At 40.0% G+C, this 20,310-nt stretch overlaps 1 protein-coding gene across 2 annotated transcripts; it reads right to left on the bottom strand.

Annotated features, from left to right (window-relative positions):
• Positions 1–2,647: 2,647 nt before the first annotated feature.
• Positions 2,648–6,815, bottom strand: LOC116223595 (interferon alpha-inducible protein 27-like protein 2B). 2 transcript variants are annotated; one of them, XM_031580879.1, is made up of 9 exons: positions 6,281–6,815; positions 6,094–6,132; positions 5,775–5,951; positions 4,905–5,081; positions 4,509–4,586; positions 4,345–4,389; positions 4,032–4,193; positions 2,949–3,038; positions 2,648–2,857 (listed from the first exon to the last, which is right to left on the bottom strand). In XM_031580879.1, exons 1-8 carry the CDS (start codon positions 6,288–6,290, stop codon positions 2,950–2,952), a joined length of 777 nt encoding a protein of 258 aa, XP_031436739.1. In that variant the 5' UTR covers positions 6,291–6,815; the 3' UTR covers positions 2,648–2,857; position 2,949. The 2 variants fall into 2 exon arrangements, with proteins under 2 accessions (XP_031436739.1, XP_031436740.1); XM_031580880.1 differs by having other exon boundaries at positions 4,905–5,078.
• Positions 6,816–20,310: the final 13,495 nt, after the last annotated feature.

The following is a 20,310-nucleotide window of genomic DNA, read 5'->3' as shown; positions in this document are numbered from 1 at the left end:
ATTTTAAGATTTTCACATAGCCTGTTTGAAAACAAATAAAAGTTAAAAGAAACTCCTGATGGTTGTCGGCTCGGTGTTCTCCACTGAGAGCAGATGATGCCTTTCTAAATAAGAACGACTGCAGCTGCAGCAAGCCAGCCCACTGTCTCCACCAAAAAGGGCAAATATGTGACAACATAAGAATACACGTGCAAATTGCCAAAACACAAGCCAAGTAAGAAAACTTCATCAATTTGACAGCACATGCACAGCATTAAAAGTGCTGCAAATTTAGACAAAACAATACATTACAGAAATGCGCTGTAAATTCAGACACCTCGGAAATGTCTGGAGATATCTGAACTCGTACACACACCAGTTCACCATTGACTTTTTTTATTTTTATAAATATACCTGGGCCCGTCGACATATTTATGTCTGAATAGCCAAGTCGCATTGCCCAAAATACTGATGTAGACCCATATTCAGCGAAGAAATTACACTGACAAGTATTATAGGCAGAATATGTGTGCGGGGGGAGGGGGCGTGGCAGCGGCGGTTACAAACATGAAAAAGAAGGGTACGGGACTGACATTTTTTTGGGGAATCACTGGCACATCAGTGGGCCGCGGATTACTTTCTGGTCAGAATGGTGGTCCCTGGGACAAAACCAGTTGAAAACCCCTGGTTTAAGACCACATGGGGCAGACAAGCACCCATCACCAGAATGGGATCATATCAGTAGGTGTTATATACTATATACTCTGTTTTATGTCCAGTATCCAGATCTAAACATCTCCGTATATGGGAACTGATTACGGGGCACAATCGGTCTCTGTATATGGGACATCGGATGAGTATAGGCCTACTGCCTGTAATGCAGCTATTATTTTCGGACATCATGCTGGAGGCTATGGATCCATCAGTTATCCCGCCTGCAGTCAGCACAAGGGGTTTGGCGGCCACCACCCACTATGAGCAATAAGAATTTAGATAAAGAATATGTTAGGAGATCTCTCACAGGTTATTTTCAATTTTATTGTAACAAATCTCGGCTAGACGCTCAGAGTTTGTCGACACAAATAAATCAAGGTTCATTTAAACCACGCAGGACAGAAAATAACGTGAACTGTAAATTTATCAAAGTACTTATGTGTGAGTGAAGAGAAGATAGTGAGGAAAAATAAAGAGCCCGTAGGCCAGAGAGTCTGTATCACAGTCCAATACAAAAAAAACGCAGTTTTGTGCTCCAGTTAAACAACCAAAACACGTGAAAAAAAATCCCCAAAACTCCTGCGTGATCTCAATGTCCAAACAAAAGTATATTCACAAGTATTAATCCACAGAGCAGCGAAACCATCCTTCCTTTATAAATGCCACCAGCACAAAAAAGAGGGAAAAAAGGGATTTCTCACCTCCTCAGAATAATCATGACTTCCATGTCTTCCACAAAAAGCGCAATGTGCAAGGCCAAGGCTTAATTATTTTAAGTTCTCTGTCGGTAACACTATCAATCTACCGACTTTTTGTGGGAGATCTAGAGGGCTTCAGGTAGGTTCTGCAACCAGCAACATCTACCTCCATTCATTCTCCCCCTTCTTTGGTTTCCGCATCTCGGTTTAAAAACAAAGCAAGTGATTCCACACGGAGCGCAGCCATAGGACAGACAGAAAAGGTGTGTGCGTGAGTGAGTGAGAAGTTGAGTGACGGAGAGGAACCCTATCGTCTTCCTAGCTTGCGATTGCTCTGGAATCGGTGAATTACGTCCATATTCTTGTTCTTGACTAAGAGAATATCCCAGTAGTACCTAGTATTTCTATTCAAATTACATACAGTATGACCTATTAGAGTAACACTACATCAGATCTTCATTTAAATCATCTATTAGCCATTTTTTTAATAAACAATATACAGGAAAAATGAGTTAAACTCTCTTGTTCCCAACGATACTGCCACAATAGTCACTGTACCAAACAATAATGCAAGTACATTGGGTATTTTAACTTATACTGTATATCTTCAATATGTCATAAAAACGCAAATTGATTGAATTTGAATACTTGTTGGTTGGGCTAGACTACTTACACAGTCCCATAGTTGTTTATGTCCTGTAGAAACACTGTCCTGCTTGAAGTGTTCCTAGTCCTTGGTGTATGTGCAGAGAAATTAAACTCTAAACTAGCACACCTCCGGGTGTTATTCCCAGGGAGGCATTGTCAGGCTATATTTCGTCATCTTGATCATGGCCTTCCTACAGACTAATAGAATGCACTTCAGGTAACCTCGGCCACTCCTTTCTCCTCACACACAGGAAGAGGGATGCATAGTTCTGTTCAGACAGTTGGGATCATGTTAAACACCACTTTATCAGAAAATTCCACAAGTCACTTTCACAATGTTGTTCCACAAGTCACTTGACAAACATTTTATCAGGTATGATGTGGTTTTAAGATGTTAAGTAGGCCTCAAAGACACTCACAGTTTGAACTAGTGGTAGAATGTTAATGTAAGCAAACCTTAGTTTATGTCAATATAAAAGTTACGCGTGGTCTTTATATAAACCACGAGATGGCAAGGACAGGGCATCGAACACAGTCTATGTCAAAAATCACACTATTTCATTTTTGTCGATCTATATTTTTATTTTGTTTTATTTAGATATTTGTGAATCAGAATTTACAAGCACATCTCATTATACTATGACAGTCTGTGTATTCCCCCAGAGAACATTTCTATAGTATCTCTGATTATTCTTAATGTTTTTTTTGTCACATTTAGTGTCACCATATACGTTTGTGTTTTAAAAATAACAGTCCATAATATTTCATACAGTACAGTTAGTCACTGCACCCATCAATGCCCGAACTGCAGGAAGCACCTAGAAAAAGACAGAACAGAATGAGTTGGTGGTTAGGCTCATCATGTTTAAAATAAACTCAGTTATGGCCACACCTAACTAGTTGCCCCACCTCAAGTTGCTGAGGCCACAGTGACTCCACCCACTACGGCCCCTACAGCTCCAACAGCTGCTGATGTTGCACTGGCCATCCCAGCAGCGCCTTCAAAAGCAAGAAAGGAAGGTTGTATTATCTAACCTGAACAACTACTAGGCAGACAGGTTACCATCTAACAGTTAAAAATGTTTAGGTCTACCATGGAATTTTGGTCTAAATCTAGCGAGGTATACCTACCTTAAATGCATGCAAAAACCTTGCAAACCACCACCAGCCCATTTGGCACTGACAAAAGCTTGCTAACATGCTAACTGACATCATTGGCGACTCATTGTTGGTATGGAGTGCTGTGATAGCTTATCTTAGATATATGCAGGATGTTCCAACCCAATTACAGAATTACATGCATAGTCTGGACAGCTAGTGGGAACAACAGTTGTGGTTGATGTTTATCTGTCCTTCATGTGACCATATCCCATCAAAATGAATTTGATGATGATACCAAAAGTTGTTGCTCATAAAAAACATACCTCAAAAAGTGCAAAATCTCAGCAGGTGATAAAAAATTAGGCATGGACCTTTTAACAGTTGGAATCATAATCAGAGATGACGGTGGCCAAAAAGGGCAGACGTGTGAAAAAATAAGAATGCACTTGCAAATAACCAAAACACAAGCCAATTAAGAAAACGTCATCAATTTGGCAGCACATGCACAGCATTACAAAAATGTCCTGCAAATTCAATGCGCTGTAAATTCAGGAGATAGAAATGTCTGGAGATATCTGAACTCGTACACACACTGATATGAATCGTTTAAGACCACATGGTGCAGACAAACACCCAATTGATTTATACAATGTATACAATACAAAACAAAGCTGGCTCAAATGAACACAATATGTACGGATGTTTAATTACCATCAAATTCAGATTGTAATATAGTTAGGCTCATCATGTTTACAAAAAAACTCAGGTATGGCCACACCTAACTAGTTCCCCAACCTGAAGTCGCTGAGTCCACACCCACCCACTTACAACTCAACACATTACAGAAATGCGCTGTAAATTCAGACACCACGGAAATATCTGCTTACTCACCAGCGGACTGCAAAACTGCCACCACACCCCCAGCTGCCACTCCTCCTCCGTTGGCCACGGCAGCCGATGCCATCATTTTGGCGGCGACAGACCCTGCGGCTATCCCTCCCGCAGTAAAGCCTGCAGCACTCAGGATTACCGGCACGGCAACTACTGCCAAAACTTGAAGAAAATAAGCACCACATTTATGTAACAGCCACTGTTAAATCTAGCCAATTATTCCATAGGACGTAGTCTTGAGTAGCCTCCTGACTGCATCCTACTGCTTATCAAACGTTTATCAAGAGGCGGTAGAAGTCAATTGTAGAGCTACCTGCTCCTCCTGCCATTGCAGCCAGTGTAGGTACGGAGGGAAAGCCTACATAGTAAAGTACAGCAATACAATGTGGAAAATATGTTTAAATATATGAATATATGAAAAATATATAAAAAAGTATAAAGCACAGCACTAACATGGATCTATAATTGAAGTGATACCTGAGCTTGTGTCCGCAGCTTTCTCTCCCGCAGTTAAGTTTCCTTCAGTCAGCACAAACGGGGCTCCGGCAACCGCACCTAAGAGCGAGAAGAGTTTAGATAAAGAATATGTTTGGAGATCTTTCAAAGGTTATTTTCAGTTGTATACAGGAAATAGTGAGTATATAGGGCAAGTTGTCCCTGCCCAGAAAAGCATTAATTTGAGCAAATTCAGACAACACAACACAACAGAAACACGCTGCACTTTGCTGTGTCACTTTGGTCACTTTTCGTGTGGTGCATCTTTGAACAACCACTGTGGTTACTATAACTACGCTAGTTGTTCAACGAGACTTTCGGGAAACGGACCTCAACCGGTGTAATGTTACCCCCATGTACTGTCAAAGGTTTACTCACCAACAGACTCCAAGGCTGCCACCACACTCCCATCTGCCACTCCTCTTCCGTTGGCCACGGCAGCCCTTCCAGCCCAGTGTTTGGAGCTCATAATTTTGGCGGGGATATACCCCGCGGCTATCTCTTCCTCAGTTAAGTCTTCAGTCAGCATAAACGGTGCTTCGGCAACCACACCTGCTATGAGCGAGAAGAGTTTAGATAAAGAATATGTTTGGAGATCTTTCAAAGGTTATTTTCAGTTGTATACAGGAAACAGTGAGTATAGGGCAAGTTGTCCCTGCCCAGAAAAGCATTCATTTGAGCAAATTCAGACAACACAAAAACAACAGAAACACGCTTCAAATTTAGACAACACAAAACATTACAGAAACACGCTGCAAATTCAGACAACACAACACATTACAGAAATACGCTGTACACCACGGAAATATCTGGAGATATCTGAACTCGTACACACACTGATATGAATTGTTTAAGACCACATGGGGCAGACAAGCACCCAGCATCAGAATGGATCATATCAGTAGTTCATAATGGCAAGCAACGATGAGCCCCACCCTATAAGTAGATCAGCTAATGTCCTATACGTTTGCAGTGTTTCTATTGTTTGCAAATTAGAAACCAGCTCATATCAAATTTGTTTACATTTTGTCAGTGTTAGCAAGATGCATGGCTGGCTATGAGTGCATAGCCTACTCAAAGCTGATCACTAATACAGTGTGGTTGCTGTGTCACTTTGGTCACTTTTCGTGTGGTGCATCTTTGAACACTGTGGTGACTATAACTACCCTAGTTGTTCAACGAGACTTTCGGGAAACGGACCTCAACCGGTGTAATGTTACCCCCATGTACTGTCAAAGGTTTACTCACCAGCAGACTCCAAGGCTGCCACCACACTCCCATCTGCCACTCCTCTTCCGTTGGCCACGGCAGCCCTTCCAGCCCAGTGTTTGGAGCTCATAATTTTGGCGGGGATATACCCCGCGGCTATCTCTTCCTCAGTTAAGTCTTCAGTCAGCATAAACGGTGCTTCGGCAACCACACCTGCTATGAGCGAGAAGAGTTTAGATAAAGAATGTTGGAAGATGTCTCATAGGTTATTTTCAGTGGTATACAGGATATAGTGTGTAGGGGCAAGTTGTCCCTGCCTAGAAAAGCATTAATTTGAGAACAAATAAGTTAAACTCACTTGCTCCCGCCACTGCCAGCGCTGCAAGCGCAAAAGTCACTGTGCCAAACAATAATGCAAGTACTTTAGTCAGTGGGTATCTTACTTTAAATATTTCCAATATGTTATGAAATTGTTATGTATTCAATTTAAATTAAATTGTTATGAATTCAATTTAAATACTTGTTGGTTGAGCTAGGCTACTTACACAGTCCCATAGTTGTTTATGTCCAGTAGACTGCCCTGCTTCAAGTGTTACCCCTCCTTGGTGTGTGTGTAGGGAAATGACACTCAAAATGCAAAACACCCAATTTGGTATTTAGAACTGGTACTGGAATAGTAGGCGGTAATTTCCAGAGAAACGAAACTCAAACTCAAAATCACAGAACTACATGCATAGCCTGAACAGCTAGTGGGAATAACAGGTGTGGTTGAAGTTTATCTGTCCTTCACATGACCACATTTCATCAAAATTGGTCAGCACATGCACAGCATTACAGAAACACGCTGCAAATTCAGACAACCCAACATTACAGAAACATGCTGCAAATTCAGACAACACAACACATTACAGAAACATGCTGCAAATTCAGACAACACACCACATTACAGAAATGCGCTGTTAATTTAGACAACACAACACATTACAGAAATGCGCTGTTAATTTAGACAACACACCACATTACTGAAATGCGCTGTTAATTTAGACAACACAACACATTACCGAAATGCGCTGTACATTCAGACACCACGGAAATGTCTGAAGATATATGAACTCGTACACACACTGATATTGAATCGTTTAAGATCACATAACAAGCACAAGCACCCAACATCAGAATGGGATCATATCAGTAGGTGTTATATACTAGACTTAAATATTTCCTCTGTCTCATGTCCAGTATCCAGATCTTAACAACTCCGTACATGGGAACTGATTATGGGGCACAATCGGTCTCTGTAGGCTTTATGGGACATCGGATGAGTATAGGCCTACTGCCTGGAACACAGCTATTGTTTTCAGTTTTACTTTTCAGACTTGCCTTACCTGACACTCAAACAATTCAGCAAGGAATATTTATAGACAAGCAGTTCTACTGCATTCCCAAAAACAAGTCTGACAACAGAATATTTTATACTGGTAATTAATTACCAGGTATCATGACGCAGGCAGGCTATAGACAGGGTGCATGTCATGATCCACAACACTGGTGGATCTAATCTCAATATATTTATACAATGTACACAATACAAAACGCAGCTGGCTCAAATTAACACAATATGTATGGATGTTTAATTACCATCAAATTCAGATCAAATGATCATTAATGCTAATTTATTGCAAGGAATAATTGTTAGCCCACACAAGTCACTGTTGTCCCAGCCATGTCATGAATACCCTAGTTAGGTATTTCTATAATATATTCATACTCATAGAATATGTTTTTATCTGAGGAAATGTGATTTAGTCTAATTCACATTTCATGTATATTCGACTTCCACTGGAAACAAATGTGCAGAACTGTTTGATCGTTCATTTCTAACCCAACCGATTGAGATATGGTACCATAAGGTTTTTGTTTTTGTTTGTTATGATCACACATTTTTGTCAGATCAGGAGTTAAAAGGAATATAAGGTTTGGTTGTGGCATTATTAGTGGGGCTCTAAGACCACACGAGTGATTGGAATAGAATCATTCTTGTTTCTTTTCATGTTTACATATGCAGACATTTTTGACAGAAGACCTTCATGATCGTTTCAAGTAAAATCCTCTGGGGCTTTCTCAAGGTACTCTTAAAACACAGATGAAACTTTGAAACCCTGTATTGGACAAAAGTGAAAATAAGCAGCATACCTGCATATACACTGCGAATAATGAACATGAAGGCAGAGAGATTTACAGGGAAGAAGTTTTGAACTCTTTTTACATGTGAAGCTTCTTAGATTATCTGGTAACAAGTTAATTGAGTTTGTGTATAATATGGTGAATATGATATATATTTTTACACAGGTTAAACATTTTGGGAGATATGAGATTTGATCCAAACTGTGAATTTTGAAAATAAATAACTTTTATGCAATTTAATGACTATTCATTATTTATTATTTATTACCTCAGATGTTAAAGGCATGGTATCATCCTACCCATTTATGTGTGCTTATGTTACAATGTTTTATTCACGTGTGTATACTGTATTTTATTATAGTATTATTCTATTCTTTATTTCAATTTCAGTATTTTATACATCTTATACATATTTTGCCTCTCTTAATATTTTTTTATACTTTTAACCCCATATTAAGAAATGTGATATATAAATGAACTTCTCTTGCATCTAATCTATGCAATATTCAATATTCAAACCATTATTTAATCTCTAAGGGGCACAGTTGTAGTCAGTTCATCAGATAATTCGTATGAGGGTTGACTGATTAGCTGAGATGATAGCCTAAAGGTTTGAACTCTGCTCACTTTGCATTCATAAAAATAGTTTGAGGGTGAAATGCCTCAAAAGAACACTTGTGCTTGTTGCAGCAGAGATTTTAGTTGTGTGACAAATATATTTGTGTCAATATTGATTTCTGGTTGTGTTTTATAGTTATTGTAGACTCAAAATAAAACGAGGAATAGAATGGCATGTCTCATTGCCTTCAGGTAAAATCAGCACAAGTTTCAGGAACTTCCTGGACTGATGCAAATTTGTTCAACAGTACATTTGTGGAGGAACATTTTCTTCAGATGCAATCATTGTTGTGCTTGTACTCATGTTACATAATCATGTATGCATTGTGCCTTTTACTAAATATTTCTGGAATACTGAAACATTAACACTGGAAGTTATAACGATTATAACTATTGGACATTTGTACACTTGAGTCTCAACTTATTTTAACATATTATGACAGTGCTTGTTGAGAGACGCGTATGTCAAACAAATGTGGTGTGTTTTGTACCATTTCTGTTTGGCTAAAAAGAAGAATTGCCTGGGGAATTTTCTTTTCAGGTTATTGGTAACGATAACTTTGGATACACCACACATTTTCAACTTTTGACCAAACATTCACTGTCAGACTTCAAGACATCACCCAACACCTGCATGCATTTGTGGCTTTCTCTTTATGTACTATAATGGACATAGATGATCAATTATCCTACGTCCTAATGAATTTGAAATGTACACAAAACTACATAAATCAACCTAATCAACAAAAATGCAAGAATACAGTACTTATTTTATTGTCATTACATTAATTGAAACATTTTCTTTGGCCTAAATTTAGACTTAATGGTTGTGTAAAGGCCACAATATTTCTGTTATACAAATGTTTGTGAGGGCATGTGTGGCTATGTGTTTGATGTGTGTTTGTGTTTGGTCTCGGTCAACTACGTGAGTGATTCACAGCCGTCCAAATCTTTACATTTTCCAAAAAATGTACTCAATCCATAGTTGTCTGTATGAGAGCAGAGAGGACTTATCCATGCAGCTGTGTGAGCCAACAGATGATTTTAAGATTTTCACATAGCCTGTTTGAAAACAAGCTTATTATTATTAAATGACAACACATTGCAGCTTCAGTTGTATGCATAGCAGTAGCACAAATCTTCTCCAAAAATGCACTTTCTACATCAGGGCCCTTGTATAGTTGCACACATTGCACACCCTAGCCACCAGATTATACATGTATACTGGAGGTAAGTGGCACTTAGTGCATTGATTTCTCTCATTCCTAAGGAAGGCAAAAACAGACAGGAATGTGATCATTTAAGACCTATAAGTGTATTGAATGTGGACTATCGAATATTTACATCTATACTCTCAAAGAGACTGGAAAAATGTTTGCCAGATATTATCCATCTGGACCAGACTGGCTTTATAAAGCAGAGACAAACACAGGACAACATTAGAAGAACACTACATATAATACGACACATCACATTAGTTGTTATGCCCAAAAAGCATTTGACCTAAACTGGTGTGTTGTATGGAGGAATATGGCCACATGTCTGGCTATAGGCTTAACATATCTAAACCACAGATAATCAACTTCAACTATGAGCCCACTAGGATATTGCTCAAAGATACCAACTAAAATGGGATGCACACTCAATAAAAGACTCACCTTAGGTGTGTACCTACCAAAAGACCTAAAAACCTTGTCTAACATCAACTTTGGGCCCCTGATCTCCAAAATAAAGACAGATGTCAGATTATGGCAAGTCATTCCATTCCCCAATTCAAGAGTTGAATCAGTTAAAAAGAATATCTTGCCAAGGTTGCTTTACCTCGAGACTTCCGGTATGAGTGGTGCAGAGTGAGGTCATATTCCTTTGAGCTCCTCATCAGAATCGTTCATTTTGAATATATTAGCTATATTTGAATTGTACATTCATTGTTCTATCTCTTAAAATTAGGAAGCAAACCCAGAAATTGTGCAACATACAAAAAACTGCTAAACTATTCCAATGGTGCACCTTTGATAATGATTTCCCCCCTAATTTATGTGATGAAAGATTTAAGACATGGGCAAAAAATGAGTTAATAAGGCTACGATAGATCACAGTGACACATCATGAGATGTAAATAAGCCTAGGAGGTTGTTTTCGGTGAGATTTGTCTGCAAACAGGATTACGCAAAATCAGCCGGATTTCCATCGTAACTTGGTGGCCAGGTGTGAGGTCTGAGTTTCCGAGTGCGCTTTTAGCTGTTGTGCCACCTGCGTAAATTGCGCACAGCCCCTCTCTCAGCTAGAGACAGTATGGATACTGCTGCTGTGTGATGCTACAGCTGTGTGATTTAATAAGTCAATGAAAAGGAGCTGACATTCTACATTTGTTTGTTCTGCGTTGTTGTATGTGAGTTGGTAATGCTGTAATAGGCTACTGAGGAAGACGGAGATGAGGTCCGGCAGGACGCGATTTATATGGCAGGAGGTGGAGCTCAGCTCCGGTAGGCTCCGGCCCAATTTAACCCCTGGATACATGCATGAACAGTTTGGTTCAGGTTCATGAACCTGTACATGAACAGTACAGGTTTACATAACAAAGAAAGGACAATTCCCATTTGAGCTTTTATTTGATATTTCTTTATTGGGTATTGTAGCATTTAGCTATGCAACTGCAGGTATACCAGTTTTGGTATTCAGATTATATGCAAAAGTTAAAAGAAACTCCTGATGGTTGTCGGCTCGATCTTCTCCACTGAGAGCAGATGATACCTTTCTAGATAAGAGCGGCTGCAGCTGCAGCAAGCAACTGCTGCTGTGACCCATCCAGACAGACCGACTGCACCTACATGCAAAAGACACTGTCTTTGTAGCTTCCTTTTGACATAACATCTTTATAATAAAGAAGGGGTAGCCTATAACATATATATGGTCACATATTTTGACATATCAGGATAGAGCTGCTGATATAATGACATTGCTGTGTTTTCTTTTTTAAATATAATTTTTTAAAGTCTATTCTGTCGCCCAAATTCGGAGAAAAAACTTTTCAGGTAACTTGACATTCAGCTTCTGGGCTTTCATGGTGTTTTTAGTTGACCACTGGCCTTTTGCTCATCGGTTTCCGTGCGGTGAAGTACAGACAAACGGCCAACCGTTTGCCACTTGCTTTAAAACATGTTTTCTTTATTCATTAAAACTTAACTGATTTTAACCAACCCTTAAAATTTTATAGATGCTACAACTGCGTAACTACATTAGTTTTTAAATGACCAAGTTAATTCTCACCTTGAGAGCTTTCTAGGTCCATGAACAACTTCTGTTTAGTGGCTGATATTTTAAATAGACTATGCCAATGATATTATTTAGACATTCCAGGACTCACTAACATTTCATGTTATTTTCTTATTATCCACGCCCAGTTACACTAAAGATGATAGAGGTCCAAGAGTAGACCAGAGGTGGTACCGACCCAAATCCACCGGTGGACCGATATGTTTGCTATCTGGTATAGCCAGACTATGCAAAATTTCATTTCTCGACCACCCAGGATTTGCCCGCAGGACCATAAAAATCAACCGGTGGACCGATATACTGTATGCTTGCTATCTGGGTAGTAAGCATCATTCAGATGGAATCTGTGAGAGTATGATTTCCTGACTCGGTTCTCAGAGCATAATACAAGCAGCTGCTATATATATAGCGGCTCCGGCCACTGCCGCCACAATAGTCACTGTACCAAACAACAATGCAAGTACTTACGTCAGTGGGTAGCTTACTCTAAATATTTCCAATATATCATAAAAACGCAAATTAATTTAATTTCAATACTTTTTGATTGGGCTAGGCTACTTCCACTACTTACACAATAATTGTTTATGTCCTGTAGAAACACTGTCATTGGTATGTTTGAAGACAAATGAAACTCAAAATGCCTAATTTGGTATTTATAACTTGTACTGGAATACTAAGTGGTAATTTCCAGAGAAAATGACACTTAAAACTAGCACACGCTCTGGGTGTAATTAAACCTGCCCTGGGTGGAATTCCCTGGGAGGCATTGTCAGGCTATATTTCCTCATCTTGATCATGGCCTTCCTACAGACCAATAGAATGCACTTCAGGTAACCTCGGCCCCTCCTTTCTCCCCCCACACAGGGAGAGGGATGCATAGTTCTGTTCAGACAGTTGGGATCATGTTAAACATCAACAACAAGTCACGTGACAAACATTTGATCAGGTATGACATGATTTTAATATGTTAAGTAGGCCTCAAAGACACTCACAGTTTGAACTGGTGGTAGAATGTGAAGGTAAACAAACCTTAGTATATTTCAATATAAAAGCTATGTGTTGATCCAATAAACCAAGAGATGTCTATGTCAAAAATCACATTATTTCTTTTTTGTCTGTGTATATTTTTATTTAGTTTTGCAATGGCTGATTTAGATATTTGTGAATCAGAATTTACAAGCACATCCCATTATCCCATGACAGTCCCACTTGTGTATTCCCTCAGAGAACATTTCTATCTCCGACTTTTAGTGTCACCATATACGGTTGTTTTGAGTCCATAATATCTCATAATATCTCATCCAGTACAGTTAGTCGCTGCACCGATCCATGCCAAAACTGCAGAAGCACCTAGAAAAAGACAGACATGAATTAACTGTCACTTGTTGATTTAACAGGCTGACACTAATGTTTGATGAAAAGTATACTCTTAGTACCCAATATTGGGCCTATGCAATCTTAGTAAATACAATTCTGGCAGAAATGTGGCATGCATTAGTTCAGAATTAGTTCATATTCCCATTCTCTTGTACATCGAGGTGATGTATGGTTAGGCTCATTGTGCTTACAAAAAACACCAGAACACTAGAATGGGATCATATCAGTAGGTGTTATATACTGATATATATCAGTATATATATCAATATATATTCCTCTATCTCATGCTCAGTATCCAGATTAAAACATCTCTGTAAATGGGAACTGATTACGGGGCACAATCGGTCTCTGTATATGGGACATCGGATGAGAAGAGGCCTACTGCCTGGAACGCAGCTATTATTTTTGGTTTTACTTTTCAGACTTGCCTTATCTGACGCTCAAACAATTCAGTAAGGAATATTTATAGACAAGCAGTTCTACAGCATTCCCATAAACAAGTCTGACAACTGAATATTTTTTATATGACGCAGGCAGGATATAGACAGGGTGCATGTCATGATCCACAACACTGGTAGATCTAATCTCAATATATCTATACAAATGCATACAGCTGGCTCAAATGAACACAATATGTATGGACGGTTAATTACCATAAAATTCAGATAGAATGATTAATGCTAATTTATTGCAAGGAACAATTGTTTTCCCACACAAGTCACTGCTGTCCCAGCCATGTCATGAATAACCTAGCATTAACGTTTTAAATGTCTATTCTCTCTTGAACAATACATTGTTAATGATGTCAAACTAAAATCAGGCCTGGACTTTTTAACAGTTGGAGTCATAGTAAAAGATGAGGGTTGAGGACACTATATATATATATTGTATCATGTATTTACCACCGGATGTCTGTATATATATTATGTACACCTACTGTAAGGTCTGTGTTCTGTCCTTGTTCGGTTTCTGAGTTTGTCTCCCTTGTGTTGTCACATGTTTGTTCCCTTGTCTAGTCCTTGTGCTTCCTTGTTTCCGCCATGTGCTTTCCTATGTTTGTTTGTTTATGCCATGTGCCCTCTTGTTGTTGTTCGTGTCTCCACCCCTCACCTGTTCCCAATCACCCGGTTTGTTTGTGTTATTGGTTTCTCCTGTGTCCTGTTAATTCCCCTTGTTTAGTCCACCTGTGTCTCATTGTCTGCCCCGCCTTGATTGTTCTCACCTGTCCCTCGTTATCTGTTGTGTGTGTATATAGCCCATGTATTCTTGTTTCTCGTTGCGTTTTCGTCATTGTAGGTTCCTGTGTTTCCAGCGATTAGCGCTTTCGCTTTGTTAAAGTGATTTACTCGTGCTTCTGACCTCTGCCTGTACAACGACTACTCTCCTGCCTATTCCCTGTTTGGATTTGTTTGCTTACTCTTGGACTGCCTACCTGTGTACCGAACCCTTCTAAGTAAACGATTATTCTTCACTCTACTGTTTGAGTTCTGAGTCGTGCGTTTGAGTCCTGCACATCACCACCCATTCGTAACACCTACCAAATGCAGGATATGTACAACACCTGTTGTTTCCCCATCCCCCCTTCCTATCTCCACCCGGCCGACCTCAAGCAGATGTGCCCCTTTGTGCCGTGGTTCTGCTTAAGGTTCCTTCCTGACTAACAGGGAGTTTTTTCTTGCCCGTGTTGCTATTGTGATTGCACTAAGGGGGTTCAGGCTCTGGGCTCTGTAAAGCGCCTAGAGACAATTGTATTGTTATGTATAAATAAAATTTAGAATTAATTATACCTACACTAAGGAGCGCAAGACGAGCTCAATATTAAACTTTGACAATGGCAAGCAACGATGATGAGTCCTATCCTATAAGAAGATCAGCTAACCGGTGTACTGTGACCCCCATGCAGTGTTGCCAACTTGGCGACTTTGTCGCTATTTCTTGTGACTTTCCAGACCCCCTTGGCGACTTAATTAGTCAAAAGCGACTAGTGACAAATCTAGCGACTTGTTCTTGTCATAAAAATATGTTTGTAAATAGTTTGTAGGTCTACATTCATTAGGCCACTGCATAAAAAATAAAATAAAAAAAGCTAACCTTATAGTTATATGGCAACAAAAAAAAATATGTTTATAAATACGTAAATAGTTCGTTTGTAAACTACCTGCTCAGCCTTTTCTATTTATTTGACCTCTTTCAGAATAGCATATTACGCAATTTAGTTGATTACATCATCTATCTACTTCTAGCGACTTTTGTGAGCGCTACCAGCTACTTCCCTTACAGAGGAGTTGGCAACACTGCCCCCATATAGGCTACTGTCAAAGTTTTACTCACCAACTGCCACCATAGCCCCAGCTACCCCTCCTCCTCCGTTGGCCACGGCAGCCCCTGCCATCATCCCTCCCGCACCACTCAGGAAGACAGGCGCTGCAGCTACTAACAAAACTTTAAGAAAATAACATGTATGTAACAGCCACTGTTAAATCTGGCCAGTTATTCCATAGGACGCAGTCTTAAGTAGCCTATGACTGCATCCTACTGCTTATCAAAAGTTTATCAAAAGGCGATAGTAGTCAATTGTAGAGCTACCTGCTCCTGCCACCAGTGTATCTGCGGAGAGAAAGCCTACACAGTAAACTACAGCAATAAAATATGTTTATATGTATAAATGTATAATGTAAATGTATATGTATAAAATATGTTTAAATGTATATGGAAAATATACTTTAAAAAAGGTATAAAGCACAGCACTTACATGGATCCATCACTGAAGTGATAACTAAGCCTGTGTCCGTCACTTAGCTGGACCAAAATAACGTCTGCTCAGGTGCTCCCGCCTCATATCAAGGAGAGAAAACGAAACTCATTTACAGAAACAAAAGTCATGGTTCATGTAGAGAACATGACGGTGTTCTTTTGAAAACAGTCTGTGACGAGGCAATTTGGACTTTAGCATGCAATTTTATTTCCCATTGAATTTACTGCCTATTTTGGAAGCATTTCAAATTTAATTTAGAGAGAAGACAATCAAATTGTGGAATTTCTTCAAACCAGTTGGTCGGAACCTAAGCAGCCCAAAGCCGATCAACAGGATGACGATAATAGCAGCAATAAAGTAGGTATCAAAAGCATTGCAAGCAATAGCGATGTTTGTTGCGTGTAGGTGCCGCGCTGTGGTAGTGAAACCACCGGTGTCAAGCTATCCATCACCCTTTTTCCTCTGGACACGCTATTCTTAAGTTACCGTGTCCTGACTTCCATTCACTCCATTTGAAATAATTCGCTCGAATGTCCTTTTTTAGACGTTGGCATATTATATACATTATACACTGTCACATCTGAAAGATCAATAGCCTACGCACAGAATGAGCTAAATCTATCATCGCAATTTGGAGAAATCTTAGTTGAAAAGTCTGTCCTAGTCTAAAGGCCACGCCAAATTCCTATCTGGATAAACCATAACCATACCTGTTATAATACACCACCACACCTGAATGAACAAAATCTACTCATCAACTCATTTTAGAAATCTTCGTTTAAATCTCCAGCCCGGTGTCATAAACAGTGACATTTTGCGCCCTCTCTCGAAAGGAAAGTACATTGCATAAGGCCCGTCTTCTTATAAATAGTAGGCTAATACTATCCTTCATTACAAATAATATCGATAGCTAGTTGGATACTCTTGCCCAGAATCAGTCGTGTGTGAAGGCGAGAGATCTTTATTTGAACAATCACCAAGTAAGGTTTGTTTGAAATGTTTAAGATCACTTCAGTAGCACCAAGGAGCCTCCATGTTTCAGACAAGTTCCTCTGAGATCCCTGCTGGAATGTGCATGTGTAGAGGAGGAGAGACAATGCCAGATCTCATTAATCGAAAACACACAGCAGTTTCATCTCAGCAACTTTTCAAGTAAAGACTTCACACATGACTGGTTCAGCAGTTACACCAAGCTTCTTCTTTCAGTTTTTGCTGTCGTGGATAAAGTCAGAGGGTCATAACGAAAAGGCTACGGATAACGGCATAATGTGTAATGTTGTGGTCAAAAAATCATATTGGTTCAAATAAATTCATTGCATCTAACTGATTATTTGTATTGAGTTAATGCAACTTTAAAAGTTCAAGGCAATCAGTTTCCTAGTAGACGAAGCCTAGTTTGCCTGAACCCGGGTTCATTTTTCACACATATCAACTTTTTAAATCGCGTGCACATGAACCCAGCGAATCCGATGTACAACATGACATGTGTGAGTTGTTTAAATGCCTGTGCTTTATGGAGATGCTGAGCTTGAGCACGAGAGACCACAATGCAAGTGCTGTGGATCCTGGATGTTTCATGGTTTACAATTGCTTCCAATTTCATGGTTTTATTACTAACAACAAATGTAGGCTATTGTTGAGGGCTTTGTCCTTCACGTACTGTAGGCTACCTCTGAAGTAACGTTAACGCTAGCTAGTAGCTATCGCTATAGTTGTCTGACAGGACTAAAGCTAACGTAACATTCATCTGTTTTGAAACTTCCGTCTATAATAAAAAATCTTTGCTGACACTTTTAAAAACTGTTTTTTGAAAAATGGTCTGATGCAAATAGATTAAACAGTGATAGATTAAAGTGTGGTTTGTTAATGTCATCCCTTTCCTAACAACAGATAGATAGATACATTTGTATTAATCCTGTTAGGGAAATTCACGTGAAAAAGGAGCAAGGTAATAGGAAGAATTTTTTTTTTAAACTGGAGAGCTGTTATAACTGGCTGCCACACTCACTGCGCCATGGCAACCAATTCAGTTATTAAATAATGCCAGTTGTGTCCGTTGTTCTGGCTGGTCTAATGATGCGATCACGTGGGGCAATCCGATTAGGTATGCGGATAGCGTGCAGACGAACACCAACCGCAACCGGATTTCGAGTTTACTCACTTTGGACCCCCGATTCGAGGGAGTGCGGATACAGTGTGCGGATACAGTGCGTTCGTCTGCACGATAGGGCTATCCGGAGACGGGGTTCTCCGGGTTCAGGCAAACTAGACTCCGTCTGCATTGGCCCTGAGTTGACTTTACTAACAGGTTTTACAGTGATACACTGCAAGTCCACGTTCTCTGTAGCTTCTAGGGACGCTCGTTTTCAATTATGAGCAATGAGCAGCACTGCAACTTAGATTGCAGTGTAACTTAGATTATTAGGTGCCACTTAATCTGCATATGCAGGGCTCTCAAGTTTTGAAGACAGGCAAGAGTGACATATCCCCCCCCCCGGCCACGCCCCTATTCCGCCCGCCCCTCCCCTGCCGTATGCCCACAGACCAGCCCCGCCCCCCCTCCCCCCATATTATTATTAGTGTTTTGTTGTTGTTAATAATTGATCAGACTTGCAGAAAAGATTTGACACATGGCACTGACAATTCAACCAATTACTAAGTATTTATTCAATTTGGGAGAGAGAGAGAGAATTATGACTTGTGTTGTTTATTGTAGGTGTTTGTTGCCTTTTTGGACTCTTATCATTTTTGGTGTTGGTTCCCATTATATATGCCATAGTCATAGAATTGGATGTATTAATTAGGAAAAATGGTATTCATGAACATTGTAGTCAACCTTATGCATTTAAATGTACCTTGACCTCATGCACACTCATCTCTGCAGTCACTGGCAAGTAAAAGTTTTTGACTGCGCTGGTTGATTTCAGTGCCTGCTGTTTGGCCTGATGCCCCTTACTGCCTATGTGCCTTGTCACATCCCGCACACCTGGATGGGCACAGGAGTTCTCTTGGTGGCAGATAGAGCACCAGTAATATGAGCTGGTGCTTCCTACAGTAATAAATGGCCATTTAGAGGTCCATTCACTATTAAAAGAGGTCTTGTAGGTGGCTGCTCCTGGGACTATTCTCCCTTTTGTTCTAGCCATCTCCTCCACTGTTTCTTCCACCATCTCTTCCACGTCTCCTCCTCTTCCACCTGCACCGTCTCCTCCTCCTCCACCTGTACTGTCTCTTCCTCCTCCACCTGTACTGTCTCTTCCTCTTCCACCTGTACTGTCTCTTCCTCATCCACCTGTACTGTCTCTTCCTCTTCCACCATCTCCTCCTTTAATGTGTTTACTGTGCCTAATCTGGCCTTTTTAGGGGGCTTTCCTCTTTGGGCGAAGGACAGGATGCTGATTTGTTTTTTACCTGACATCTTTGAAAGACAGATGCAATGATTAATGCATCCATGGCCAGGATATTTATAACATGCTAGTATGCCTAATGAGCTCACGATTCACTGAAGAAGCCTCGGAATCTGAAAATGTTCAAGCAAACACATTTACAAAAAATAATGCCCATAACATCATTGAATATTAAGGGCTGCCTAATATTCGTTCGAATTATAGGCTATATATATTTTTAATAGGCCTTTTCGAATTTATTATAGCCTATTAACGAAGTTCGGAGTCAAAGCTATAGTGAAAAGGCAAACTGTGTTGGCTACAAACACTCATTAAAAACTGATGCTAATTATCTGGGAAATATTCTCTAACTGCAGTCAAGTTGTCATTGCTTGTGTCAAACCATTGTGAATTTGTTGTAACATTTAAACAGGAGACGACTTGCTCTTTGTAGAAGACGTGGTTTCCTCAGGTGAACGAAACTTTTGGAAGATCAGTCGCGCGCAATTCCAGGATGCTTTATTTTCATTGGTTGCTGGATTAAATCTTACCCAGATACAACAGATACAACAGATACGTTTTTTTCTGATTGGCTATTGTGTAGCCCATTTTTTTTTGATTGGCTGATAATTGGCACTTCACGGCAGAACTCCAGGGGATTCGGGGAGACGTGCTTGGTGCCTCCATGGTGAGGGCAGCGCGGCCAGGTCATGTTTGCGCGCTGCGGCACATTAAATAGCCTAGAGTTTTTTTTCAGCGTGAGAAATACGATGTGTGGCGGGAGTGCGTGATTAAAGACCGAAATGAGTGACTGTCAGGCTCAATGCGTGACACTTGAGAGCCCTGTGCATATGTACAAGAGCATGTTTAGACCAGAATTGATAAGAAGGGTCAAACTGTGCTTCTTCCATCCTTGCCTCGGACGTCAGAAATCCACCACGTGGTTATCTCTGCTGAACGCTAAACTTCTGTCTATATA

The sequence above is a fragment of the Clupea harengus genome, chromosome 14, assembly GCF_900700415.2.
Source record: "Clupea harengus chromosome 14, Ch_v2.0.2, whole genome shotgun sequence".
NCBI classification, from domain to species: Eukaryota; Metazoa; Chordata; class Actinopteri; order Clupeiformes; family Clupeidae; genus Clupea; species Clupea harengus.
This window is presented reverse-complemented; position numbering and strand designations above follow the sequence as displayed.